This window comes from Entamoeba invadens, assembly GCF_000330505.1.
Source record: "Entamoeba invadens IP1 unplaced genomic scaffold scaff_1105074725665, whole genome shotgun sequence".
NCBI classification, from domain to species: Eukaryota; Evosea; order Mastigamoebida; family Endamoebidae; genus Entamoeba; species Entamoeba invadens.
Window position 1 is genome coordinate 186,293 of NW_004191756.1, and position 21,181 is coordinate 207,473.

A 21,181-nucleotide genomic window follows, 5' to 3' on the forward strand; every position below is an offset into this window, starting at 1 on the left:
CTCATTTTTTTCGTTTTAAAGAATTTTTGTGTTTTTTCTTTGATTAGTTAAATAGTATCCAAAAACTATAATAATATAGCATTTCCAACTAAAAAAACACACCAAACAAAGAGTGAAAGAACTTTGAAAAAAAAGACTGAAAAACAGAGAAATGGACAAAAATCTCCAAGTGTTTGGAGAGAAGTACAATCTTGAGATACAAAGTTTGTTTTGACAGCATGAATCCAAATCACTCATTTCCAGTTCTTTCCGCCAAACTCACAAAAATAGATAAAGGTGATTGTGACCCTTATGCATCATGTAAAGTTGGTGAAGTGAAGTATCGCACTGAAACTGCCAAGAAAACCACCGACCCGATTTGGAATGGTCCTCCAATGATTTTGTTTGTTTACAAATTAATATTAAATTAAATTATTAAATTATATTAATAATTATATTATAACAATAGAAATGACTCTTAGAGAGATCACTCCACAAACAAAGGAGATCGTAGTGAGTGTAAACAAACATGGATATTTGGGTAACAAAATCGAATTGGGCAGTGCAAAGATCATTCTATCTCGTTTAGGCAATGACATCTCGACAACATCATGGTACGACCTTTTAATGAACAACGAAAAGATCGGCACCATCCAATGCAAATTTAAGCGTCAAAAAGGGAAGACGGAAGAGAGTGAAATTGAAAAGGGGTGGACGGACATGTTATCATCAGTTCATGCCGTTCTCAAACATCATCCACTTACAACAGCGGAGGTACAGTACTACATGGGGTCAGAGAAAAAGGCTGAAACACCGTCGAAGAGAGAAAAAGTGCTTGGCCCGATCAGTGGCTTTGTGAAAATAGAAATCGACGCCCCCATATTAGATTTTTCTATTGGACAAAAAGGAACGTATTCCGTCTTGATCCCACCAACACTCGAATTACCTCACGAGTTTTGGCTCGAAATATTTCCAGATGGGTTGGTTGTCTCAAAAACCCCACGAAAACCGACGTTAGTCCCTCTCTTTAACTTCTCCGTGGAACATCAATACTACACGTTCTTGATCTCCGACACTAAAAAGGTCGTTGAAGGACAGACCGTCTTTTTTCCTGTCGCTATTGGCTTTGTATCACCTTATCCATTGTATGAAGTGATGAGGAGAATGCTTTTGGTGATATACGAGAACTGTCCCAGTAGCGAAGAGTCTCTGGACATCATCGATTTTCCAGACGAGAACACTAAAAGCCCAACAGCAGTGAGGGGTAAGAGCAATACTGTCTTGAGTAATGCGCAAATAGTTAAAGGGATATACGAATTGATGAATGTGGAGAGCTTGGCATATGGCGGGTATGTGAAATACAAATATGGGAATCTGAACATCGAGCTCAGACTCCCTTTGAAATATTCACTGCCGAGTTTTAACACAACGATATACCCGATGTTTTCCATATTTAATGTGTCTGGTGTGACAACCATCTTTTTGTTGTTGATGACAAACCTCAAGATTATCGTCTTCGCGCAGAGTCAAACCCTTTTAACGACTATCATTGATAACATGGTCTCCTTATTATTCCCATTTCCACCAACACAAAAAGTCTTTCCTATACTTCCATACAAAAACTTGAATGTGTTATCTGGGAGTGATACATTTATAGCAGGAGTGCCATTAAAGTACCGAGAAGAGGCGATGAAACAGATTGGAGAGGAGGAGCACGTTGTTGTTGATTTGGAGTTGGGGACAATCGACATTAAAGTGTCGAAAGAGCAACTTGAATTTCCAGTGGAGATGACTGTCGAATTACAAAATGAGTTGAACAACGCGTACAAAGAAAAGTATTTCGAAATGGACCAGCTTGGAAACGAGCCTTATGATGACCGCTATTTTTCGATCTCGACAAGCGCCTTTAATATGAAAGTCCGGATTGCGTTCTTTAGATTTCTCACACGACTTTTAGAGGGGTACGACGAATATATCAATTTTGTGTGGGTTGCAGATAAAGTTGTGTACGACTTCGACGTGTTTTCATTCTTTTTCACGAAGAGCTTTGACTGCGAGCCGTTGATCAAACACTTCTGTGAGAGCGGAACGTTCATGAGTTTCATTCAAGAAGAAGGAGCCGAGAATGTGTTTCGCGAGTGGATAACGGGGAGATCTTTGATGTGAGTGCAGCGGAGTTGATCAACTTCTACTCAAAGACTAAGAAAATCATAAACATCACACCAACCAACGCGAACATCATTAAGGAATACAGAGACATCGGCGCATTTTCTATTGATTGGAAAGACTTGAAGAAGCTCCGAGAAGGCGAAAGTAGTATTCGGTTGACGAAGCAAATGCAGAGGGACAAGACTTATGTCAACGAGTTGGACAAATTGAAAAACCCAAGGGAGAAAGCAAAAGAGAAACACGTCTGGGTTGCCGTCTTCGAGCGGTATGTTGACGACTTAATCCGTGGCGAGGAGGGCGACATGACAAAGGTGTACCACTGTGTATCAAATCAAGCCGGTCGTCACCTGTTGTTGAAGATTTTAAGTGAGCGTGGGGAGAAAATGAAGAGTAAAGGATGTTTAGAAGAAGTTCCCTTCCAGAGTGTAGTAGGGTTAATGAAAACACTGGTGGAGTACTGTCGAAGCGATCACGATATCGAAACGCCATTAGGCATCATCGACGTAGCGACGAAGTACTGTTGCAAAGTCGATTCGATGACATACAAATTTGTTATTGATGAATTAGGTATGGCGGAGGTGTGGAATAACAAAAAGATATGGTATCGAGCATTCAATCAAGGGATGGTCCAATTCAAGAGAACGATCTATGGTGAGTTGTATAATAACAAATTAGAAGAGACTTGGAAGACACTGCCAAAGGAGCAACAAGACAAATTCAGGGAGAAAGAAGAAAACGGGTTGATCACGACTTTACACATCATCGCAAAGAACATGAAAATTATTGGATTAAACGACAAAGTGATCAACGAGGTCATTGAGTATTGTGAGGATTACGTTCACGTTGGTGCCGATGTGCGTGCAATGGTGATAAATGTTCTCAGAGTCATCATCGAAAATGACTCGAAGCTCCTCAGATAATTGTAAACTGTCTTTTATAGTTTGTGTGCGGTAGAAAACGATGTGCCAATTGAGGCGCAATAACCTAACAATAATAGTGAATCATGGGTAACACAAATATTTATCTGAGTAGCCTGAAATTCTCAGAGATGATATACCACGTGCTGTCGTTTGACTTCGAAAGGATGAATTGGTGGTAAAACTCTCGTTTTGAATTCTCGTTGTCGTTATAACACACATTTCCAGTCACGACAAACATGAGTGATCCCGTTTCTACTTATCAGAGATATTATATTAAGCAACTTGACTATAACAAACGAGATACATCCCCAATAGGTTGAGAGTCATATGTGTCAATGGTATACTTCCCTGGCGTGAGGGAGATCAAATGTGCTTTAATTGCTTCAAGCCCACTGAAAAAGTTACCGTTCCAATTACACACGGCCTTTGGGTGGTACATTTTCACCAATTCGTCGACTCTGCTTTGAAATAGGGCGTAGTACAGTCTGACAAACTCGTGTGAAGCGATGACAGTTTGTAAAATGACCTCTTCTTGTTGTTGATTTGGGTTCACTGCGTTTTGATTGATCATTTGTGGCATTATGTTGGCCCCCATCATTTGTGGTTGGCCAATTGGTGTCATCATTTGGTTTGGATTCATTGAAAATAGCAGTTCCTTTTCTCTTTTTTCTTTTTTTCAAAAAAAGAGGAAAACCCTCTTTTTTTGGTGTTCAAGTCTTTTTCCTCTGAATTTTTGAGTATTATCAATTTTTTGAATTCGTTCACTTCGATAATTCTTTTCATATATATTTCTATGATATTTATTTTTAGGGTGAACGAAAATAATATAGACTTATTTTTTTTGGAGTGGTGATGAGACTTACAATGTACTAGTAAAAAATTATAAATAAACTATAAATAAACTATATATAATAAGTCAGTTATTCAAAAGAGATGAGCATGTCCAACAGCTGTGATGGTGTTGCTCTTTCATTAAAATCAAAAGTTAACAACTTTTTTATCACACCAAAATGAGGGAAGTCTTCGACCATTTCGTCAATAACCAAATTCTGAAGATCGTCTTCTTTTTCAATTTTTTCAAGGATTGAGTCGGCCAAGTAAATGTTTTGATTTGCTTGTTGAAGAAATAATTTGTTTTTAGTTATTTTCTTATAAAATTCCAAGGATGGTTGGCCGATGACATGGAACAACAGAAAGATGTGCTCTTCGTCACTTTCTGCTGGGAAAAGAGGTGTTCCCAAAATGCATTCAGCCAAAACGCAACCAACGCTCCAAACATCTATTTCTATATTTGATGCTATCCCAAAAATGACCTCAGGAGCCCTATAATATCGGGATTGGATGTATTCAGTACCCGACGTGTTATGTGTAGTACTTGAACCAAAGTCAATCACTTTAAATACGTTTTGGTGAACGGAATACATTATATTACTTGGTTTTATATCAGTATGTATGATTCCTATACCTTCAAAAATGAGTAAAGTTTGTGTCAGTGAATTGTACAACAAAGAAATGTCAAATGGCTTCCTTTGGTTCAAGATCTCTAATAAAGTGACGTCAAGATACTCCGTCACTATATAACTTTTGCTCTCAAAAACAAAGATGTCCATTATATCAAAAATGTTATTCAAATTGTTTTTACATGTCGCAAGCTTTTTTTTGGCATCCGCCCAATTTTCAAGTTCTTCTTCTGGAATATCAGTTTTAAGCATAACACTGCAGCAAGAAACCATATCAATAGCTATATAGTTTGCACTGTGTGTTCCTTGAATCATTTCTCCCAGTGCACTGTACCTTTTCCTTATAACGTCTCCCTTTTTCATTTCACAGTTTTTCTCATGTAATTATTTAATAATTAATTTTATTAATATCTTTACTATTAACTATTTGCATTATAATATATTATATTATATTAGAAAATACTATATACTAATATTCAATAACATTTTGAATACCAAATTTTCAAAACATTTTCTTACACAAATTTTTTTGTCTCATTAAGTCTTCAGCAATTTTCTTTCTGACTGCTCTTAACAAGTTTTCTGCGTCTTTAGAGTCTGGGTAGTAGTCCAAAGTACTTTCCAAGTCTTCCTTAGCCTTCCCCATTTTGTCCAAGTAATAATAAGCAGTACCTCTTCTCAGTAATGCTTTCCAATTTGTTTGGTCCTCTTTAATAACTATTGAAGCGTGTACTACCACTAATTTGTACTTCTGGAGTTTTAAATAAGTGACACATAGATTTGTGTGGAGGATATGCCTTAACGTGAAAACATCATTTCCTACACTCCTTGGTATTCGATAGTCTTCTTCTAAATATTCCAACCCGCACTGATACGCTCGAACTGCTCGTGTCACTTTTTGTTGTTTAAGAAATGCGTTGCCTTCTTCTTTTTTCTTTAGAGCAAATGGATAGATCTCTTCGCTGACTATATCAAACATTGTCGGAAACTTTCGAAGTGACACTAACTCGACCTCGAAGACTACCATCGCGTTTGGTGGGATATTTCTGGTCGCGTCTCCAGTCGCTCCAAAAGCAAATTCCGGCATGACCTCACTCACACAGATATCACCTTCGTGCATGTACTCCACCATATGTTCCAACCCTTCGCATATGATCTGATCAATGTCAGCGCCAATAGTAAATGTATAATTCATTTTAGTTTCAACTACTATATTGGAGAATTTCATTGAATAGTTGATGGTCACTTCACTATCGTCATTACCCACAACAGTGCCAGACCCTTTCTTTATATACCGCATTGGTGGCGGAACCATCTTCTTTTCAGGAACATCATTCCGGTGCCCATGGCAACAACTGCACTCGCACTCCTCGGCTTCTTGTGAAGAAGAAGTGTCACTACCTTCGCATTGACAACACTCGTGGTGGTGGCTTGACATTATCTGATGAATGTTTTAAATAGTTTTATTAGTTAATTTTCATTGAACAAAACCTAAAAAGCATAAGAAAAGCATTATATCTTATGGTATGGTATCGCAATAGAATACCATTCACTCTGTTCTCGACAAGATGAACGCCAATGTATTCATTCTGTGGAACAACATCGAGAAGAATTGTGTCAGAGTCAAGGCAAGAGTCAAACACGTTGGAACAAGCATGAAAGAGAACGACATCCCAAATATTGTGAATTTGAATAATGAGTCGAGTACCATCAGACCAACAGAAAGACCAATCCAAAATGTCGATGCTATCAAAAAGATAACAGCTGTGCCAAATTGCGTTTTCCTTAACTGACTTTGCATCTTCTTCACATTTGTGACTTCACTCACAGTAAATCGGTCACTTCGCTCAAGGTAATTGTAGTTGGACTCTTTGGCTAATATAAGCTTTTCAATTGCTTCGCCTTTTTGTTCTCGAGTACCCCAAGTTACGTCGTTCAAGTGGACTAACGAGTATATAATGAGAAGGATGTTTGTTGTTGGAATAAGAAAGAATGTAATGACGCCCCCAAGTATCTTCTCGAACTCGGCATGGAGCAAAATGGTCACTGCGTATATCACAATGAGCAATCCACAAAAGAGTAAACTAATTGAAATCGTTGACACGGTTACACAACTGTAAACAATGTTCGCAACAACAAGGAGCATTTCAAACGCATAGAACCACTTCAATATATCAACTGTAATTATTTCAAACCGTGGTGATGGCTTGAACATTGTTATTATTTCTCTATTTGTCACATCAACACTCGTCATAAATGGATATCAAAACAAACACTATCAAGAAAAAGAGAGTCGGGCAGACGGCTAAAACAAAGGCAATAACCTCACAATATGGAATGTCGTTATTCACCAAAAACCCATAAACAAGAAGTAAAGTTGTTGCAGGGGTTGCGAATGTAGCGATGAAATTGATGAATGTATAAATCATGAAGAGAGTGTTGACTCGCTTGTTGTTCGTTTTAATTGTCATCCAGTTCTTTACTATCATCGCGGTGTTCGCCCAAGTACTTGTCAACCATCTTCTCCGTTGATTAAAGAACTCCATCGTTGTTGTTGGACAGAAACTTTTGCTTTTTGTAATGGAACAATACTTCAGCCACCACCCTCGCTCTACAAGTAAGTAGCTCATCCATCGATCTTCACCAAAGTTGTGTGTCAACACCCCCATTCCACTCTTTGGTTGTTCACAGTACTTTTCAAACACGTTAATGTCTTTCATGGACACGTCAAACACTGACTCAAGTCTCACTAACGTAAAACACCCAGGACAACACAAAACAGTACCCAATTCTTCCTCTGCAGTCTTTTGGAGCCAATGGCTCGTTGCGTATTCAAACTGTTGGTACTGCGCCCAAATACCTTTTCCGTCTGGGAAGACTCTCCCTGAAATTGCGCCACATCTTGGTTCTGCAGATATCTCTAGACACAACTTTTCCACAGAAGATGGCGAAAAGTACGTGTCTCCATCGGTAAATAGTACAAACGTGTTTTTCATTGGAAGGATCCGCTGTGCGTAGTTAAACAACACAAGCTGACTGTAACGCTTATTTCTCTTGATCTTTGAAGAATCTTTGAGGAAGACGGTGATGGGGGTCGTGTTCTTGAAAGTCCCAAAGGCAACTGCGCCAAACCACTGTGTCTCGTACTCCAACTTGATTCGCTCTTGTTGTAAGAGTCTAACAAGTTGGTCGACAAACAGATTGCAATGCAAGGTGGTTCCTTCCGTGCGACAGGCGTCATCAAAGACAATGCAGAAGTAGACGTGTCCTTTACTTTCTTCTTTCGAATCCAATTTGGTGAACGACTCAAGCAATCGCTCCATTTCCTTTTGGTTTTCGTGGTACATTGTCGCACAAACAATGATGTTCATTTGTTGGAACGTTGCTTCGTCCTTTACTGATGTCGTTGAATTTGATGTGTCATCCATTTGTCTGTTCAACAACAACGAGCTTTCTGGTGATATCACAGACACGTCTGGGATAGTCCAAACATCTCTTGTTTTGGTCACGTACTGTGACTGGTTGATAATATGGAAGCACAAGAAGACTACTGAGAAGAACACACCAACAAAGCACGCCACAAACCACCAATCTGCGTCTCCGGCATAGAACGTACACATCCCATTTTCTATTTCACTGATTACATTCCAATGACACGTCAAAAGGTATATTAATAAGGATAGTACTGTTGAAAACAATAGTGGTAGTGTTGTCGTAGTTATGGGCATGAGTGCCTTCATTCCCCAAGTTGTCGTGTGGTGTAATATGAACGGTGCGATACACACAATAACAACCGAGACGAGATAATCGGAATCGACCAACCAATACTCATTCTGGTTGATCGTATCAGTGAAATACACTAAATTGAACCCAACAATGATTGCAACCAGCTTCGTTAGTTCGCGAACAAAGCTCACCAAATTTCTGTGCTTGTCAAACTTTTTGTTTCTGTTCTGTTTCCAGAGAACAAGTGATCTCCAATAGGGGACTATATTTAAAGTACACGCAACAACCATTTGCCAGTAGAACTCATAGTGCCACGAAATGACAACGACCGACGCCAGTGGAATAACAGCAAATATCAGATTGAGGAATGACGACATTCGGCACTTTGAAAACGCCGGAATAATATAGAATAAGAAAGGGAGGAATGAAACAACGTCGAGATATAACAAGGTGATATACTGTTGTGTGTTCTCGAAGAAATACACAAAGATGATCATCGCGATACCTTGGCTACCGCCTTCGACAATTCCACAGAGTAAATGTATTAGAATACTCTTCGTAAATATCTTCTCGTAGAACACTGCTCTGTAAAGAGCCCTGAATGCTAGTATCGAAGGTCCAAATGTGAGCATTACGAGGGATGGAGTTGCGGCGTCGTTTCGAATGAAGAGTTGTGTGATAATAAAAGATGCAGCCAATTTCTGGAACACCAAAAGAGCAGTATTTAATAATAACAGAGATAGAGAGATGAGTGATTTCCCTGTCACTTTTTTGAACTTGAGATAACATGCCTTTGTCATTAAAGTTGACTGTTTGGGTCTATGGAGTTTATCTAATAACTTATTATGTCAAGCCCTTCACTTTGCTGTATGTCTTTTTCTTTTCACGCACGCACGACGGAGATTGAGTGTTTTGTTTTTTGCAAGATACTTATTTTAGCTAATTGTAGAGGCATGTGTCATTTCTTTTTGCTAAGATTTTTACTACATCAAAAGAAAGTCAAAAAATCAATCAAATTGTCAATACTTTTTCTCAAATTTGGCAACCGCGGCCTCAATGGCTGGTGTGATTGCGATCTTATCTTTATCTCCATATTTGATAATAAATTCTTTGAGTTGTTGTTTGAGAGCCACGTAGAGATCCTTTGCTAACAAAAGAGTTAACACGTTATTCTTATCCCTCAAATCGATGATGGACATGCCACCTTTAAACTCTTTCTTTTGCGCTTCACACTTCTCTTTGAGGCGATCTCTCTTGTTCTTTAAAGAGGTGTTGGCCTTGAAACTCGTGTTGACCTTTTCATTGAGGTTTTCAAGCTCTTCTTCGTCGCGACACACCCAATCAACTACACCGACAAAGATCTCTTCGTCAGTCAGCGCGCGGACATTTTTTAAGTTAACGCCAAATGTGTCCATACGCTCTTTCCAAAACATGGCTTGGTCAACAAATGGATTCTCTTTCACAAGTCGATGTGTTTTGCGGAGTTGACTCACGTGGATATCACGTTCGTCATTCCGTGTTTGACGACGTTCTTTGCGAGACGTTGGGTTGTCCTTTTGACACGCTGTGACGGGTGCTCTGCTGCTCATCAGGGTTTTCGAGTGTTTTTAGAGTTTTTTGTGTTAATTAATTTATTATAGTAAGTATAGTTTCGTTTGTCTATTGAGTCTTATTTTTTCAGTTTATGTTTTTTTATGATAATCATCACTGTGTTCTTATATTCATCAACAGTTAACTTAGAAGCTCAACAACAAAATAAATAATAAAATGAATATAAAGGTTTGTTGCGAATGGGTTGAAAGAAGTGAGTTTCATAAAACAATGTAAATTGATGCAAATTGAGAGTTAAGTCACATCAGAGGTTAACTCGTGGTATCTTTGATTCTATTCAAATGATTCACTATTTAACAAACAATAAAAATTTTTTAAAATATCTAATTTACCATTTGAATAGCATGGAAGCAAACAAATATCAGAGTTTTGTAAATATATTAATAGATGAGTCTTTGAATAAAGACTTGTCTGAACTTAACCAAACCTCAGTATAATCATCGTTTTTAATTGTAAAAAAGTTCATTTGGGTTTTTCGCAATGACCTACAGCATACCAATCGTGTTGAAAAAAAGAAATATTATAAATTCTGCCATTCACCACTATTTCAGACCAGACAGTCAAGATTTCAAAGTCACAACAACTCGGGGTTGTTAACTCCCTTTTCAATGTATAGTATTGTTAATAATTAATACTATTAAAATAATAATTCGAAAGATATTTTCCACACCCCTATTCAAACAAGTAATCAAAGTTTAAAAGCTGTGGATTAAATAAATGATTTAATCTATAAAATTAATTAAAATAATCTATAAAGTATAGGTGTGGTTTTTTATTTAAACAATTTAAATCCATCAACACTGAAAACATTCTTAAGGCAAATAATTATCGTTGGTCCATTCTATTTTAGTTGTTATTTTTGATAATTTGAGCGGAATTTTTCGGGGAGTACACCTATTTAAAAAGGTTTTTGCTATCGGTCTTCGAACTTCTTCGATGATGAAACTTTTTTTGTCTTCAAAAATGCATGCCAAAAATTCATTTGTTTGTTTTTACGAATTATTCTACTCATTCCTTGGGATTTCTTTCTCTTTCATGGACTTCTGGGATTATTTTTATTTAAAAAAGTCATCAACCATCACATCATTTTGGGTGAAGCAAAACAAACAATCTCGTTAATCAAAAACTGTTTTAAGAAGCAATGAAATCAATGAACATAAATTATAAGTATAGTTTGTTTTAATTATTAAAGAGTTAAAATGTTAAAAGCATTCCTGTTGAATGAATCCAAATATCTCATTTCTCCTTTTTTTCATTTCAATTTACGTAAAACGCATTGAAGTGATGATACTATTAAAATAGAAAAAACAACTAAATGATCGAATTTTGAATTGTGTTCTTTTTTTGTCAAATTTGCAAAATTTCCTTGTCAAACTGTCATTTTCGGTACTAAAATAACACGTCTTAACCAGAAACGAAAAGTGCAAATATTTTAAAAAACTCAGATACCAAGAAAAGCAATCCCGATATATTAATTGTTATATTTGTCTATTTTCTTTGGTTTTGACATAAATAATACCCAATCTATTGATACAAAAATAGAACAGTTATTTTACTAAATGACGTGTTTCAATGTGCTAAAATGAAGAACTCAAAATCTTCATATCATATGTCTGCTTTACGCATCCCATCCATCTTACACTACCTCGATCACAGCAATAAATTGGTGAAGAAAGTTGTTCGGATCGAACACAATGGCTCGACCCCACTCCTCTTTGTCGGAAGTAAGATAGTGCTCGACCTCCAAAGCTCAGTCATGTTAGTCTCCTTCGAATCGATCTTCCTCAGCCATGATCAAATGCGACTTGCGTTTAAAATAGTCTACGACAAAGAGTATATATTCGTCGCAATGAACAAAGTGGAAGCTGCTTTTTGGTACAAAGCCATAGCTCCACTGACTCACCCATATGGTGTTTTTGGGTATCCTTTAGAGATCGCGGTGAAAAAGTCTGGGTGGCGGGTCCCCCTTGTTGTGTATCGTGCCGTTGAATTTCTAAGAACGACAAAAGGCTATGAGCAGGAAGGGATCTTTCGAATGAATGGGAGTGTAGCGGAACTCAAAGTGTTACGCGAAATGGCGGATCAAGACAAGGACTTTATAATCAACCCGAAGCAAGACTCTATTATGATTGGACACTTCCTTAAGTATTACTTGAACCAAATGGTCGAACCTGTGATCCCATATGAAAAAGCAACACAATTCTCACAGCTGACTTCGAATGAAAACCCTAAAGCATTTATTATGAGTCTTTCCACAGAAACACAAGACACTTTGTGCTATTTACTCAAGTTTTTAAGAGAAGTTGCGCAATGCTCACAGAAGAATAAGATGACATTCCAGAACCTTTCACTGTGTTTTGCACTTGCTATATGTCGAGAGGAAACAAATGACAAAAATGAACAAATGTTATTCCCTTCCCATGTCATCAACTCCCTCTCGTTACTTCTCAATAGTTTTAATACCGTGTTCGATGAGATCATAGAGAGAAATGAACGATTTGGAAATGAACCGCCAAAGTATCCCGCATTCCAACCAATGGCACTCTTCCCCCTCAATATGGTGTTGTCCACAAATAGAACACCTATCACGAAACAAAGACTGTCGACTATGGTCCGACCCCCTCACGATCCGCGTAAAGACAAACTCCGTCCACAGAGCACATTTTCGAAATTTGTGAAACGGATTTCGATGTCATTCACAGACTACCACAGTAAGAGCCTTGCGGGCTCCCCTGAAACAAAGTAGTCGCTCTGTTTGGTACTTGTGTTATTTATTGTTTTTTGCTAGTTGAATTGAAAAGAACTGAAGAAACAAATTAGTTGTGAAGAGACGCAGAACAGCCCTCTGTCTCACATAAGGAGCCGTCGTAGCATGCTTTGTGGTACTTCTTGTGACAGCAAGAACACTCCACCTCCATCACTCCATTTTTGCATATTTCACATTCTCCAAGCTCTTCACTCTTGACTAAAGAATGAAGAGGAACAGGAAGGTTGTAAGAGAACAACTCATTGTGTGCGAACATTAAACACGACGTTTGCATAGTAGAGAAGTCTGCACCGATACTAATACCATCGATTTTACCAATTTCGAGACGAACGTCTTCAATCATTGAATGAGACTTGTCTATTAAACCAAGACGATTACGACCACAAAAGACAACAGAGTCTCCAACTCGACTGATTTGATTAGCCCCATAGCGCACAATCACAGTCTTCACCACTGCAAGTGAGAAGTCTAAAATTTGAATGACATTGACCATTGGCTGCGTGATGTATATCAGTGTGTTGTTAACTTCGATGTTTGAACCCCCAATGTATTTCGTTACAAAGTCTGTTCCGTCTTTTAAGTCAGTGCGGACTAATGTCGAATTTTTGACTGAGAATATCGAATTCTGCACAACTATTGGATTCTCTCCAATCGGAGTCTTTGATTGTCCAAGTTTTGTGAGTGTGTGATCTTTCACTGAGAAAAGGGAGTTGTCTGTCGTTTCGACTAGAACATCGCCATTCACTGAACTTTTGACAAACCGATGGAATTTGGGGAGTGAAAGCTTTGATAGTAATGCGCTTTTTGAAGGGGAATACCACTTAATTTTCCCATCAGTATAATACACCAAATTTCTTGTGTCTTCTGTGAGTTCAATTTTCTTCGAAGTTTCAATGACTTTTTGTTCCAACTTTTCTGATATGGAAATTAAACTACACTTCTTACTCTTTCCTTTACAGACACAAAATATCGTTTTTGCTATTTGCACCACCTGAACAATATCTTTATTTAAAGTCAGTTTTAAAGCCAATTTGCTTTCTTTTGGATTTTCACTCAATGTGTGTTCAAGTTTCTGTGTAATAGAAAAGGAGTGTGAATGTGTTTGCTGGGACGGGACTTCTTCTTTCGTTTCAGTCATTTTGGGTTCACTTTTCTTCACCTTTTCAGCCTTTTCATGTTGTTCGGTTTTTTCCACTGTACCCGGTTGAACTGCTTTCACCAAAACTCTTGTGGAGTTTCTATTTAACAAACTATTTGGAGGGAGAGTGATGCGCGATAATTTCTTGTCGACGTTTTGTTCGATTTTTTGGAATTTGATTTTCCGTATTTTTTCTAAGACTTGAGGCTTTGAGAAGTTTTGAGTCAAAAGATCCTTTTCAAGCTTCGAGAAGTCTGTTGAGTTTGTTGATTCACTTGAAGTGCTTAGACTTGGACTTTTTGGTTGTAAAAAGTTTTCAATTCGCTTTTTGAGGTCTTCGATTTCCTTTTGTTTTTCATTGAGCTGTTCGACGTTCTTTTGTTTACACTTCACGACTTCAAGTTCTTTCTCTTTCATCACCTTTTGTGTCTCTTCTTCGGCTTGTGACAATTTCTGGTTTGACTGTTCGAGCTTTGTTTCCAAAAGAGAAATCTTGAGTAAGTTGTCGTCGTGTAGCGAATTGGCGGAGTTGAAGACTTCAATGTTTTTGACCTTTCCGTTTTCAACAAAAAGTCGCAGAGATGCTTCGACTTGAGCGCATTTGGCACCAAAGATTTCACCTCTTTTGATGTCTTGAAGTTCTTCAATTGTTTTGTTATGACTCTTTTGTTCTTCTTCATAGCTATTTAACACCTCAGCATATTGCTTTGTAAGGTGGTCGTCACGTTGTTTCATCTCTTCTATAATCTCTTTGGAACTCACACAGAATTTCACCAACTTCTCTTTGTCTTGTTTTAAGTCTTCATTTTCCTCGGTCATGTTTAACATCATTTTCTTCATTGCCCCAAACTTGTTGTAAAAGTCTTCTAAGATATAATTGTATGCAGATCTGTAAATATCAATCAGTTCTTTATCACTATAATTTGATTCGTCGAATGTGTCCGAAGCAATTAAATATGAGTTCGCTTTACCCTCCTCAATGGAGTCTTCGGAAGAACTTGTGGAGTAACTCTCCGTTGCTTCAGAACTATACGATTCCTCGCACTCGCTTGTGTGTGTGGGGTTCTCATCATTTTTCTCACTCATTTTGATATTATTATTTTTCTCTTCTTTTTTAATTTCTATTTTAATTCAAACTAAATTTATGTGTATTATAAATATGGTATGCCTAATCACTTAAGTATCACTCAACACAAATACCAAATTTTATTACATTATGGACTGTATTTAAGTAATTATAAAAGGAATAAATAGGGCTAGTCGCTGTTTATTTGAAATATTTTTTTTAAATTAATTCATTTCAAAAAAAACACGAAATAATAGAATCCAAACATCATTATTCATTGATGCCACCGTTCATTTCAAAAGGCGCAAATTTGTCTTTTTATACCATTGGCCATCATATTAACTTTACTATTTTACCAATAGTCAAGAAATGCAAAAACGGTGTGAATCGTGTTTAGTATAACATCAAACCCTAATAACAAAACACCCACAATCAATTGTATGAGCAACACCTCTGCCCAGCCTGCCGAATCAAAACCCGTCGAAAAGAAAACCGACGAAATCCCATGGGAAGAAGACCCATTTTTTGCCACTGAAATGCCAGAAGGAGGGAACGCTATGTTTGACGCTTTGGCTGCTTTAAAATACGAAGGCACACCCGACGAACAAGCCACCAATTTTCGAGACCATGGAAATGAGTTGTTTCAAGTTGGTCGTTATAAAGACGCTGCCATCTGCTACACCGATGGTATTCAAGCCAAACCAACAGACATTGCTCTCTTTGGTGCGCTCTATGCGAACAGAGCAGCGTGTCAATTGAAATTAGAGAACTATGGACGAGCGTATGAAGACGCATCCGAGTCTTTGAAACTGGTTCCCAACAACATCAAGTGCTATTACCGAATGGCGACTGCAAAAACACGGTTACATCAATACGACGAAGCGCTTGTGTGTATCGACCTTGGTCTTAACTTGAATAAGACCAACGCCGACTTACTCAAACTTCGTACGTTCTGCGTTGAGATGAAGAAACGGACCGCTGTCGAGAAACCGCAACCAAAGAACTATGAGAACTTTTTGGCCAAGAAAGGTATCACACAGAAGAAGTTTGATCTCATGAATGACATGAGTGTCTATATGCCACTTTACATCAATTACGACAAACAAAGCGGATTCTTAAAATTCCCTCTTATCGTGTTATATCCACAAGACGATCAAAGCGATTGCTTGAGAGACTGTTCGTCAGATACACTTCTCCGTGACATTCTTTACACTTTGATGGAAGACGGACTCCCTTGGGACAAGAAAAAGAGATACAACCCAGAAACGTGCGTCGTTTGCGTCCAACAGAAAGATAGTGAAGAGCAGGTCATCGTACCAAAAGAAGCTAAAATGTTTAATTTGCTAAAGAACTATGGAGTCCTCTTCAAAACAGCGGCATTTGTGTACGTCTTCCCTAAAAACTGAAATATTCAAATACTTTACTATAAGTATGGTTTGATATACTATTTAATTATGACTTTTGAGGGTGGTGTTTTGTTCGAATTATTGGTTTCAAGTGTCTCTTTATAGTTTTTCATAGTTCATTAAACTATATTTTGTCGTTTTTTTATCAAAAAAAAAAAAGGTTGTTTAAAAAATTCCAATAAAACCACCAGAAATTAAATTTCATTTTCGAAAACTTTTTTGCTATTTAATTGGCCGATTTTCTGGGGATTTTGGACAAACCAAAAGAAACACCTCAGCGATTCAGTTCGATTTTTTTGTTTTTGGAAACAAAGCTATTTAAAATTAAAAAATAACTATATCAATGATAAATCCCAACAAAAACAAAAGGAGTTGATTTGTTCTTTTTGGTATAAACGATGGTGAGATTCTATTTAGAAAACAATATCAGATAAGAATAATTCTTAATAGTATAAATGCTAAAGAGTGGTGGAATGAGAGCTGTTAAAAGATTTGTCTAAAATTTCAACTTGAAAAACTTGAAACTAGAAGAAAAGATGACGGAGGAACAAATCGCAAACCTGAAGAAAGGAGAAACATTAGAAATTCCACAAGCTGATGGGACGGTGATGATCATCGAAGGGAATCCATGCACGAAGTGTAACAAAAACATAGTCGGAGAAATAGTAGATGTCGACGAAGGTGTCTTCCACCCGGCTTGCTTTGTGTGTTCGAATTGTGGATGCAGTTTGTTGGATGAAGAGTACTTAGAAGATGAAGGAGAGTTGTATTGCGACGACTGTTACAAAGAGTGTTGTGGGCCACGTTGTTATTATTGTAAGCAACCCATTGAAGACCAGGCCATCCAATTCAACAATAGAAAGTACCACACAAACCACTTCGGTTGCTTTGTTTGTAAAACCAATTTGAAAGGAAAGCAATACAAAGATGTCGACGGAGAACCGTATTGTGTCGATTGTGCCAAAAAGAAGGAGGAGAAGGAGAAACAAAAGGATTTGTGTTTCAAGTGCAAAGAACCAATCATCGGCGATTTCATTTTGGTCAATGGGATGAAGTGCCATCCGTTCCATTACCAGTGTGCAATTTGTCATGCTGAATTCACAGGAGGAAGCTCTATTGAGTTCTCTGGAAAGAGGTATTGCATTAACTGCTATAAGTTGGTCTCTGCGATGGTGTGTGAGAAGTGTAAGAAACCAATCGAAGGGAGATCTATACAAGCATGTGGGTATATGTATCACCCCGACTGTTTAACATGTACTGAGTGTGATGCCCCACTGACCAAATCATCATTCTTCGAACATGAAGGCAAGCCGTATTGCGAATTCCATTTCTATCGAATGTTTGGCGATGTGTGTGCGAAGTGTGGAGAGCCTGTGAAAAACAACGAAGGTGTACACGTCGGAGATAAGTGCTTCCATCACAAGTGCTTTGTTTGCTCACAGTGCTCAAAGCCAATGGACCCGAAGAAAACCAAGATCTACGACAACAACCCTATATGTATGTCATGTTACAACAAACTTCCTGGCGATGTCAAATACGAAATTGAAGAAGTTGAGAGAGAGCAAAAGAGAGTCGAGGAGAAGCGCAAGGACAACGTCAAAAAGCAAGAAAAGATGGACAAGAAGGCGGAGAAGAAAAAGGAGAAAGAGATGGCTGCACAAGTTAAAAAGGCTCAGAAAGAAGCTGAGAAAGCACAAAAGGCTGCAGGAAAGAAGAAAAAATAGATTCGTTACTGTTTTCCGTTGATTCAAATAATTCAATTTACCACAGAGTTTATTCACTTGCGTACAATTTGTACTACAAATGAGTTCCCCACAATACTTTTTGATAATGGAAACAAAATAAATTGAGGTTTTCAATGGAACTCAAAAGCGCCGTCCAGATTTGTTCCATAGAAAGTAATCATAAGACGAGTCGAATGCACTTTGAATACCAAATGAACATGACAGAGAAGAGTAGCTTCAGAGTTGTGGCGGACAAGCTGAGTGAAGTGATTCAAACTTTAACTTCAATACAAAAGGCTTGCTTGTCCCTCCAGCCGTTCCAAGAGGAAATAAAAATAGAGCGTGGCTTTGGAGAAGAAGTTGATATCAAGAGAATTGGCGATGAAATGGAAGCCGTCGATGACATGATAAGAAGACGAAGTGCGATCTTGTCGAAGGCGGATAGCATTTCTGGAGTTTTGAAAGAGACGAACTCGATTGTCCAAATATACTTGGACGAGTGTAAGTGCGAGAACAATCACTTGATTTCCCAACACAATGAACTGACTCGCAAAATGATTGAACTTGAAGAAGACAAGCTGAAGAAAGATGTTAAAGACCGTCAAGAGTGGATTGATGAGAGGACGGAGCAGTTTGAGAAGAGGAAAAATGAACTTGAGCGAGGGTTGTACGCCATCACACAGAATGAGTCCCATGTGAAATTAGGAGAGGACATCCAGAACTGTCTTATCACACAAATTGAAACTTGGAGTACCAAAAAGGTCAATGGCGTTCTCTTTGATTCCAAAGTCGACACATACACTGCAGAAAAGAACATGTTTGGAAGCGCGTTGGTTGGGAAAGGAAAGATGGCTATAATCATCGAAGACATGAACGCCAATCTCTTTGGAGTCTATCTGGAAACAAAAGTGTTCCGATCGAATCGGTACGTCTGTGATCGAAAGGCTTTCATCTTCTCGTTGTTCTCGAATGGCAGGAGTGAGCGACCACTCAAATTTGATATTAAAGAGCCTCAGTACGCATTTGTCTTGAACGACGACGAGGGGGGAAGACTGTTCAGTGTGGGGTATGGATGTTTGAATGGGAATGACATCGACGTTGACAAGAAAAACTGTGGGAGTGGGAAGTGTGGAAGTGCGTCATACGATTATAAAGGAAATGTGAATATCTTGTGTGGGTCGAACAACTTTTTGCCTAAAAGGATAGTGGTGTTGGAGATGAGTTAACTTGTTTATAGTGTCTCAATCTAGTTTATTACTAGTAAATTTATTATACGAATATAGAAAAAAGTGGTTATGTTAATTCCTTGTTTGAAACCCTAAAACAAAGAATACAAACATGTCGATTCCACCATCATTAGGATATGTGCTGAACAAGAAGAAAAAAATCACGGAAAACTCGTCAAAGGAAATGTTGGAAGACTTTTACAAAGCTACGGCTGAATTATTGGGGAAGTCTAACATCTTCGATGTACAACTGTTTGCACTGATTCAGGAATATGAACAGGAGAAAACGGTGGCAGTTGCTAATGCGATTTTGATGATAACATGTGTGTTTAACACGTTGGGGAATAAGTTGATTGTGTTGAATAATATTGTTTTGGCGAGAACATTAGGGTTTCCATTGGGAATACAAAAGGTTGAAATAGAAGAAATGATCAAAGGGACTGATGTTGTTGAAACAGCGGACGAACCGATTCGAGACTTCTATAATGCCTTTGTTGGGAAAGACGCGAAAGCTATTGTGTCGAGTTACACTGATGTGAAGGAGTCGATGCCCATTTGCACGAGTGATATAATGAAAGAGGCGATTGTAGTGAGAATCTTTCAGGTGTTATCGGAAGAAGGAGAAGTTGATATCGAAGAGGTCAAAAAGATGATTACGGTTGCGCCATGGTTCTTTGTTGAAATAACATTGTTGAAGAGAACAGCGAATCTTGAGTTTAATGTTGTCATCGACCTTGAGAAGGGGAAGTTTGTGTTTGCAAAGAAAGACGAAGGAAGTGCTCCATTCACCGTGACGGAGGATCAAATTGCGAACGAGAAGAAAGCCATAATGGACCGAACGAAACAATTCAAACAGAAAATGATAGCGATCGAGGCTGAACGAGAGAGAATTCGACTTGCGGAAGAGAAGAGACGACTTGAAGAAGAGGAGGACGAACGCTTAGAGCGTGAAGCTGCTGAATTGAAGATCCGGAAAGAGGAAGAGATGAAACAGAAGAAGAAAGAGGAGATCCGGAAGATGAAAGCGGACAATGATAAGAAGATGCAAGACATCAGCAGAATGCAATTCAAAGTGCAAGTGAAAGAGAATAAGGACCGCCAGAGAAAGGAACTCTTTGATAAGTATTACTATAACGAACGAGCGCGTCGAATGGTCGAACAGAAATACACTAAACAGAAAACAGAAGAAGAGGCAGAAGAGATCAAAGCGATGTATCAAGAAGTTTGTGATACGAAACAGAATGCTAGAAGAGCGGAACATGAACGTATCTTGTTAATGAAGAAAAAATTCACCGATCTTGGGGCATTACAGACGTGGTTGAATACTATTGGAAAGGGAGAAAGTGAAGAAGAAAAGCAGGAGAAAGCGGAGAAATTAAGAAAAGAGAAAGAAGAAGCAGAACGCCTTGCTAAAGAACAAGCGGAGAAAGAGCGTCTTGAACGAATGAAAGAACAAGACCGAAAACGCGAGGAACAAAAGAAAAAGGAGGAGGAAGACCGCAAGAGAAGAGAAGAAGAGTACTTCAAGAAGAATCAAGAACGGCTTCAAGAAAAGGCAGCCCTTGATAAACAAGGCATTTACCAACCAAGCATCGGAAAGACTTTTGTGGAAGACAAAGAGGGATGGTACTCGAAAAAAGAAGCAAAAAAGCCAACACCAACGACCGCTAAGAATACTTCAGTCCCTTCATTTACGTCGAGAGGATCTTCTTCACCATATGGAAGAACAGGAGATACTCAACAAAGAACAACTTCTGCTTATCAACCACCAAGAGCACAAGGAGGAATGGGCGATCGATATCAACCACCATCGAGTGGAAGAAGAGACATCTATGGAACAAATACACCATCCACTGGTGGTTATGCGCCATCAAGAACACAAGGAACTACACAAAGAAATACCAGTGGCGTTCCATCGTTTTCAAGTGGAAGTGGTGTTCCGTCTTTCTCCAGTGGAAAGAGAGGGGGAAGAAAGTACTAAGCAAAAAA

General features: G+C 38.3%; 12 protein-coding genes across 12 annotated transcripts; 6 read left to right on the forward strand and 6 right to left on the reverse strand.

Moving 5' to 3' along the window:
- Window positions 1–151: 151 nt before the first annotated feature.
- On the forward strand, window positions 152–3,068 carry EIN_284770 (hypothetical protein; the record flags this gene model as incomplete). The annotated part of the gene is made up of 4 exons (XM_004184189.1): window positions 152–203; window positions 244–382; window positions 462–2,108; window positions 2,147–3,068. The coding sequence occupies 4 exons, from the start codon at window positions 152–154 to the stop codon at window positions 3,066–3,068; spliced, it is 2,760 nt and encodes a 919-aa protein (XP_004184237.1).
- Window positions 3,069–3,168: 100 nt separating this feature from the next.
- Window positions 3,169–3,690, reverse strand: EIN_284780 (nuclear transport factor, putative; the record flags this gene model as incomplete). The annotated part of the gene is made up of 2 exons (XM_004184190.1): window positions 3,169–3,320; window positions 3,366–3,690. 2 exons carry the CDS (start codon window positions 3,688–3,690, stop codon window positions 3,169–3,171), a joined length of 477 nt encoding a protein of 158 aa, XP_004184238.1.
- A 298-nt stretch (window positions 3,691–3,988) lies between these two features.
- Window positions 3,989–4,891, reverse strand: EIN_284790 (dual specificity tyrosine-phosphorylation-regulated kinase, putative; the record flags this gene model as incomplete). Its single annotated transcript, XM_004184191.1, has 1 exon — window positions 3,989–4,891. The coding sequence occupies one exon, from the start codon at window positions 4,889–4,891 to the stop codon at window positions 3,989–3,991; it is 903 nt and encodes a 300-aa protein (XP_004184239.1).
- A 139-nt stretch (window positions 4,892–5,030) lies between these two features.
- On the reverse strand, window positions 5,031–5,966 carry EIN_284800 (FK506-binding protein, putative; the record flags this gene model as incomplete). Its single annotated transcript, XM_004184192.1, has 1 exon — window positions 5,031–5,966. One exon carries the CDS (start codon window positions 5,964–5,966, stop codon window positions 5,031–5,033), a length of 936 nt encoding a protein of 311 aa, XP_004184240.1.
- Window positions 5,967–6,077: 111 nt separating this feature from the next.
- On the reverse strand, window positions 6,078–8,886 carry EIN_284810 (chitin synthase, putative; the record flags this gene model as incomplete). Its single annotated transcript, XM_004184193.1, has 2 exons — window positions 6,078–6,756; window positions 6,803–8,886. The coding sequence occupies 2 exons, from the start codon at window positions 8,884–8,886 to the stop codon at window positions 6,078–6,080; spliced, it is 2,763 nt and encodes a 920-aa protein (XP_004184241.1).
- A 387-nt stretch (window positions 8,887–9,273) lies between these two features.
- Window positions 9,274–9,843, reverse strand: EIN_284820 (hypothetical protein; the record flags this gene model as incomplete). The annotated part of the gene is made up of 1 exon (XM_004184194.1): window positions 9,274–9,843. The coding sequence occupies one exon, from the start codon at window positions 9,841–9,843 to the stop codon at window positions 9,274–9,276; it is 570 nt and encodes a 189-aa protein (XP_004184242.1).
- Window positions 9,844–11,474: 1,631 nt separating this feature from the next.
- On the forward strand, window positions 11,475–12,611 carry EIN_284830 (Rho-type GTPase activating protein, putative; the record flags this gene model as incomplete). Its single annotated transcript, XM_004184195.1, has 1 exon — window positions 11,475–12,611. One exon carries the CDS (start codon window positions 11,475–11,477, stop codon window positions 12,609–12,611), a length of 1,137 nt encoding a protein of 378 aa, XP_004184243.1.
- Window positions 12,612–12,681: 70 nt separating this feature from the next.
- On the reverse strand, window positions 12,682–14,856 carry EIN_284840 (hypothetical protein; the record flags this gene model as incomplete). Its single annotated transcript, XM_004184196.1, has 1 exon — window positions 12,682–14,856. The coding sequence occupies one exon, from the start codon at window positions 14,854–14,856 to the stop codon at window positions 12,682–12,684; it is 2,175 nt and encodes a 724-aa protein (XP_004184244.1).
- Window positions 14,857–15,276: 420 nt separating this feature from the next.
- Window positions 15,277–16,242, forward strand: EIN_284850 (cyclophilin seven suppressor, putative; the record flags this gene model as incomplete). Its single annotated transcript, XM_004184197.1, has 1 exon — window positions 15,277–16,242. The coding sequence occupies one exon, from the start codon at window positions 15,277–15,279 to the stop codon at window positions 16,240–16,242; it is 966 nt and encodes a 321-aa protein (XP_004184245.1).
- A 536-nt stretch (window positions 16,243–16,778) lies between these two features.
- On the forward strand, window positions 16,779–17,966 carry EIN_284860 (LIM domain containing protein unc-97, putative; the record flags this gene model as incomplete). The annotated part of the gene is made up of 1 exon (XM_004184198.1): window positions 16,779–17,966. One exon carries the CDS (start codon window positions 16,779–16,781, stop codon window positions 17,964–17,966), a length of 1,188 nt encoding a protein of 395 aa, XP_004184246.1.
- A 212-nt stretch (window positions 17,967–18,178) lies between these two features.
- EIN_284870 (hypothetical protein) lies at window positions 18,179–19,192 on the forward strand (the record flags this gene model as incomplete). The annotated part of the gene is made up of 1 exon (XM_004184199.1): window positions 18,179–19,192. The coding sequence occupies one exon, from the start codon at window positions 18,179–18,181 to the stop codon at window positions 19,190–19,192; it is 1,014 nt and encodes a 337-aa protein (XP_004184247.1).
- Window positions 19,193–19,304: 112 nt separating this feature from the next.
- EIN_284880 (hypothetical protein) lies at window positions 19,305–21,173 on the forward strand (the record flags this gene model as incomplete). The annotated part of the gene is made up of 1 exon (XM_004184200.1): window positions 19,305–21,173. The coding sequence occupies one exon, from the start codon at window positions 19,305–19,307 to the stop codon at window positions 21,171–21,173; it is 1,869 nt and encodes a 622-aa protein (XP_004184248.1).
- Between the last annotated feature and the right edge of the window lie 8 nt (window positions 21,174–21,181).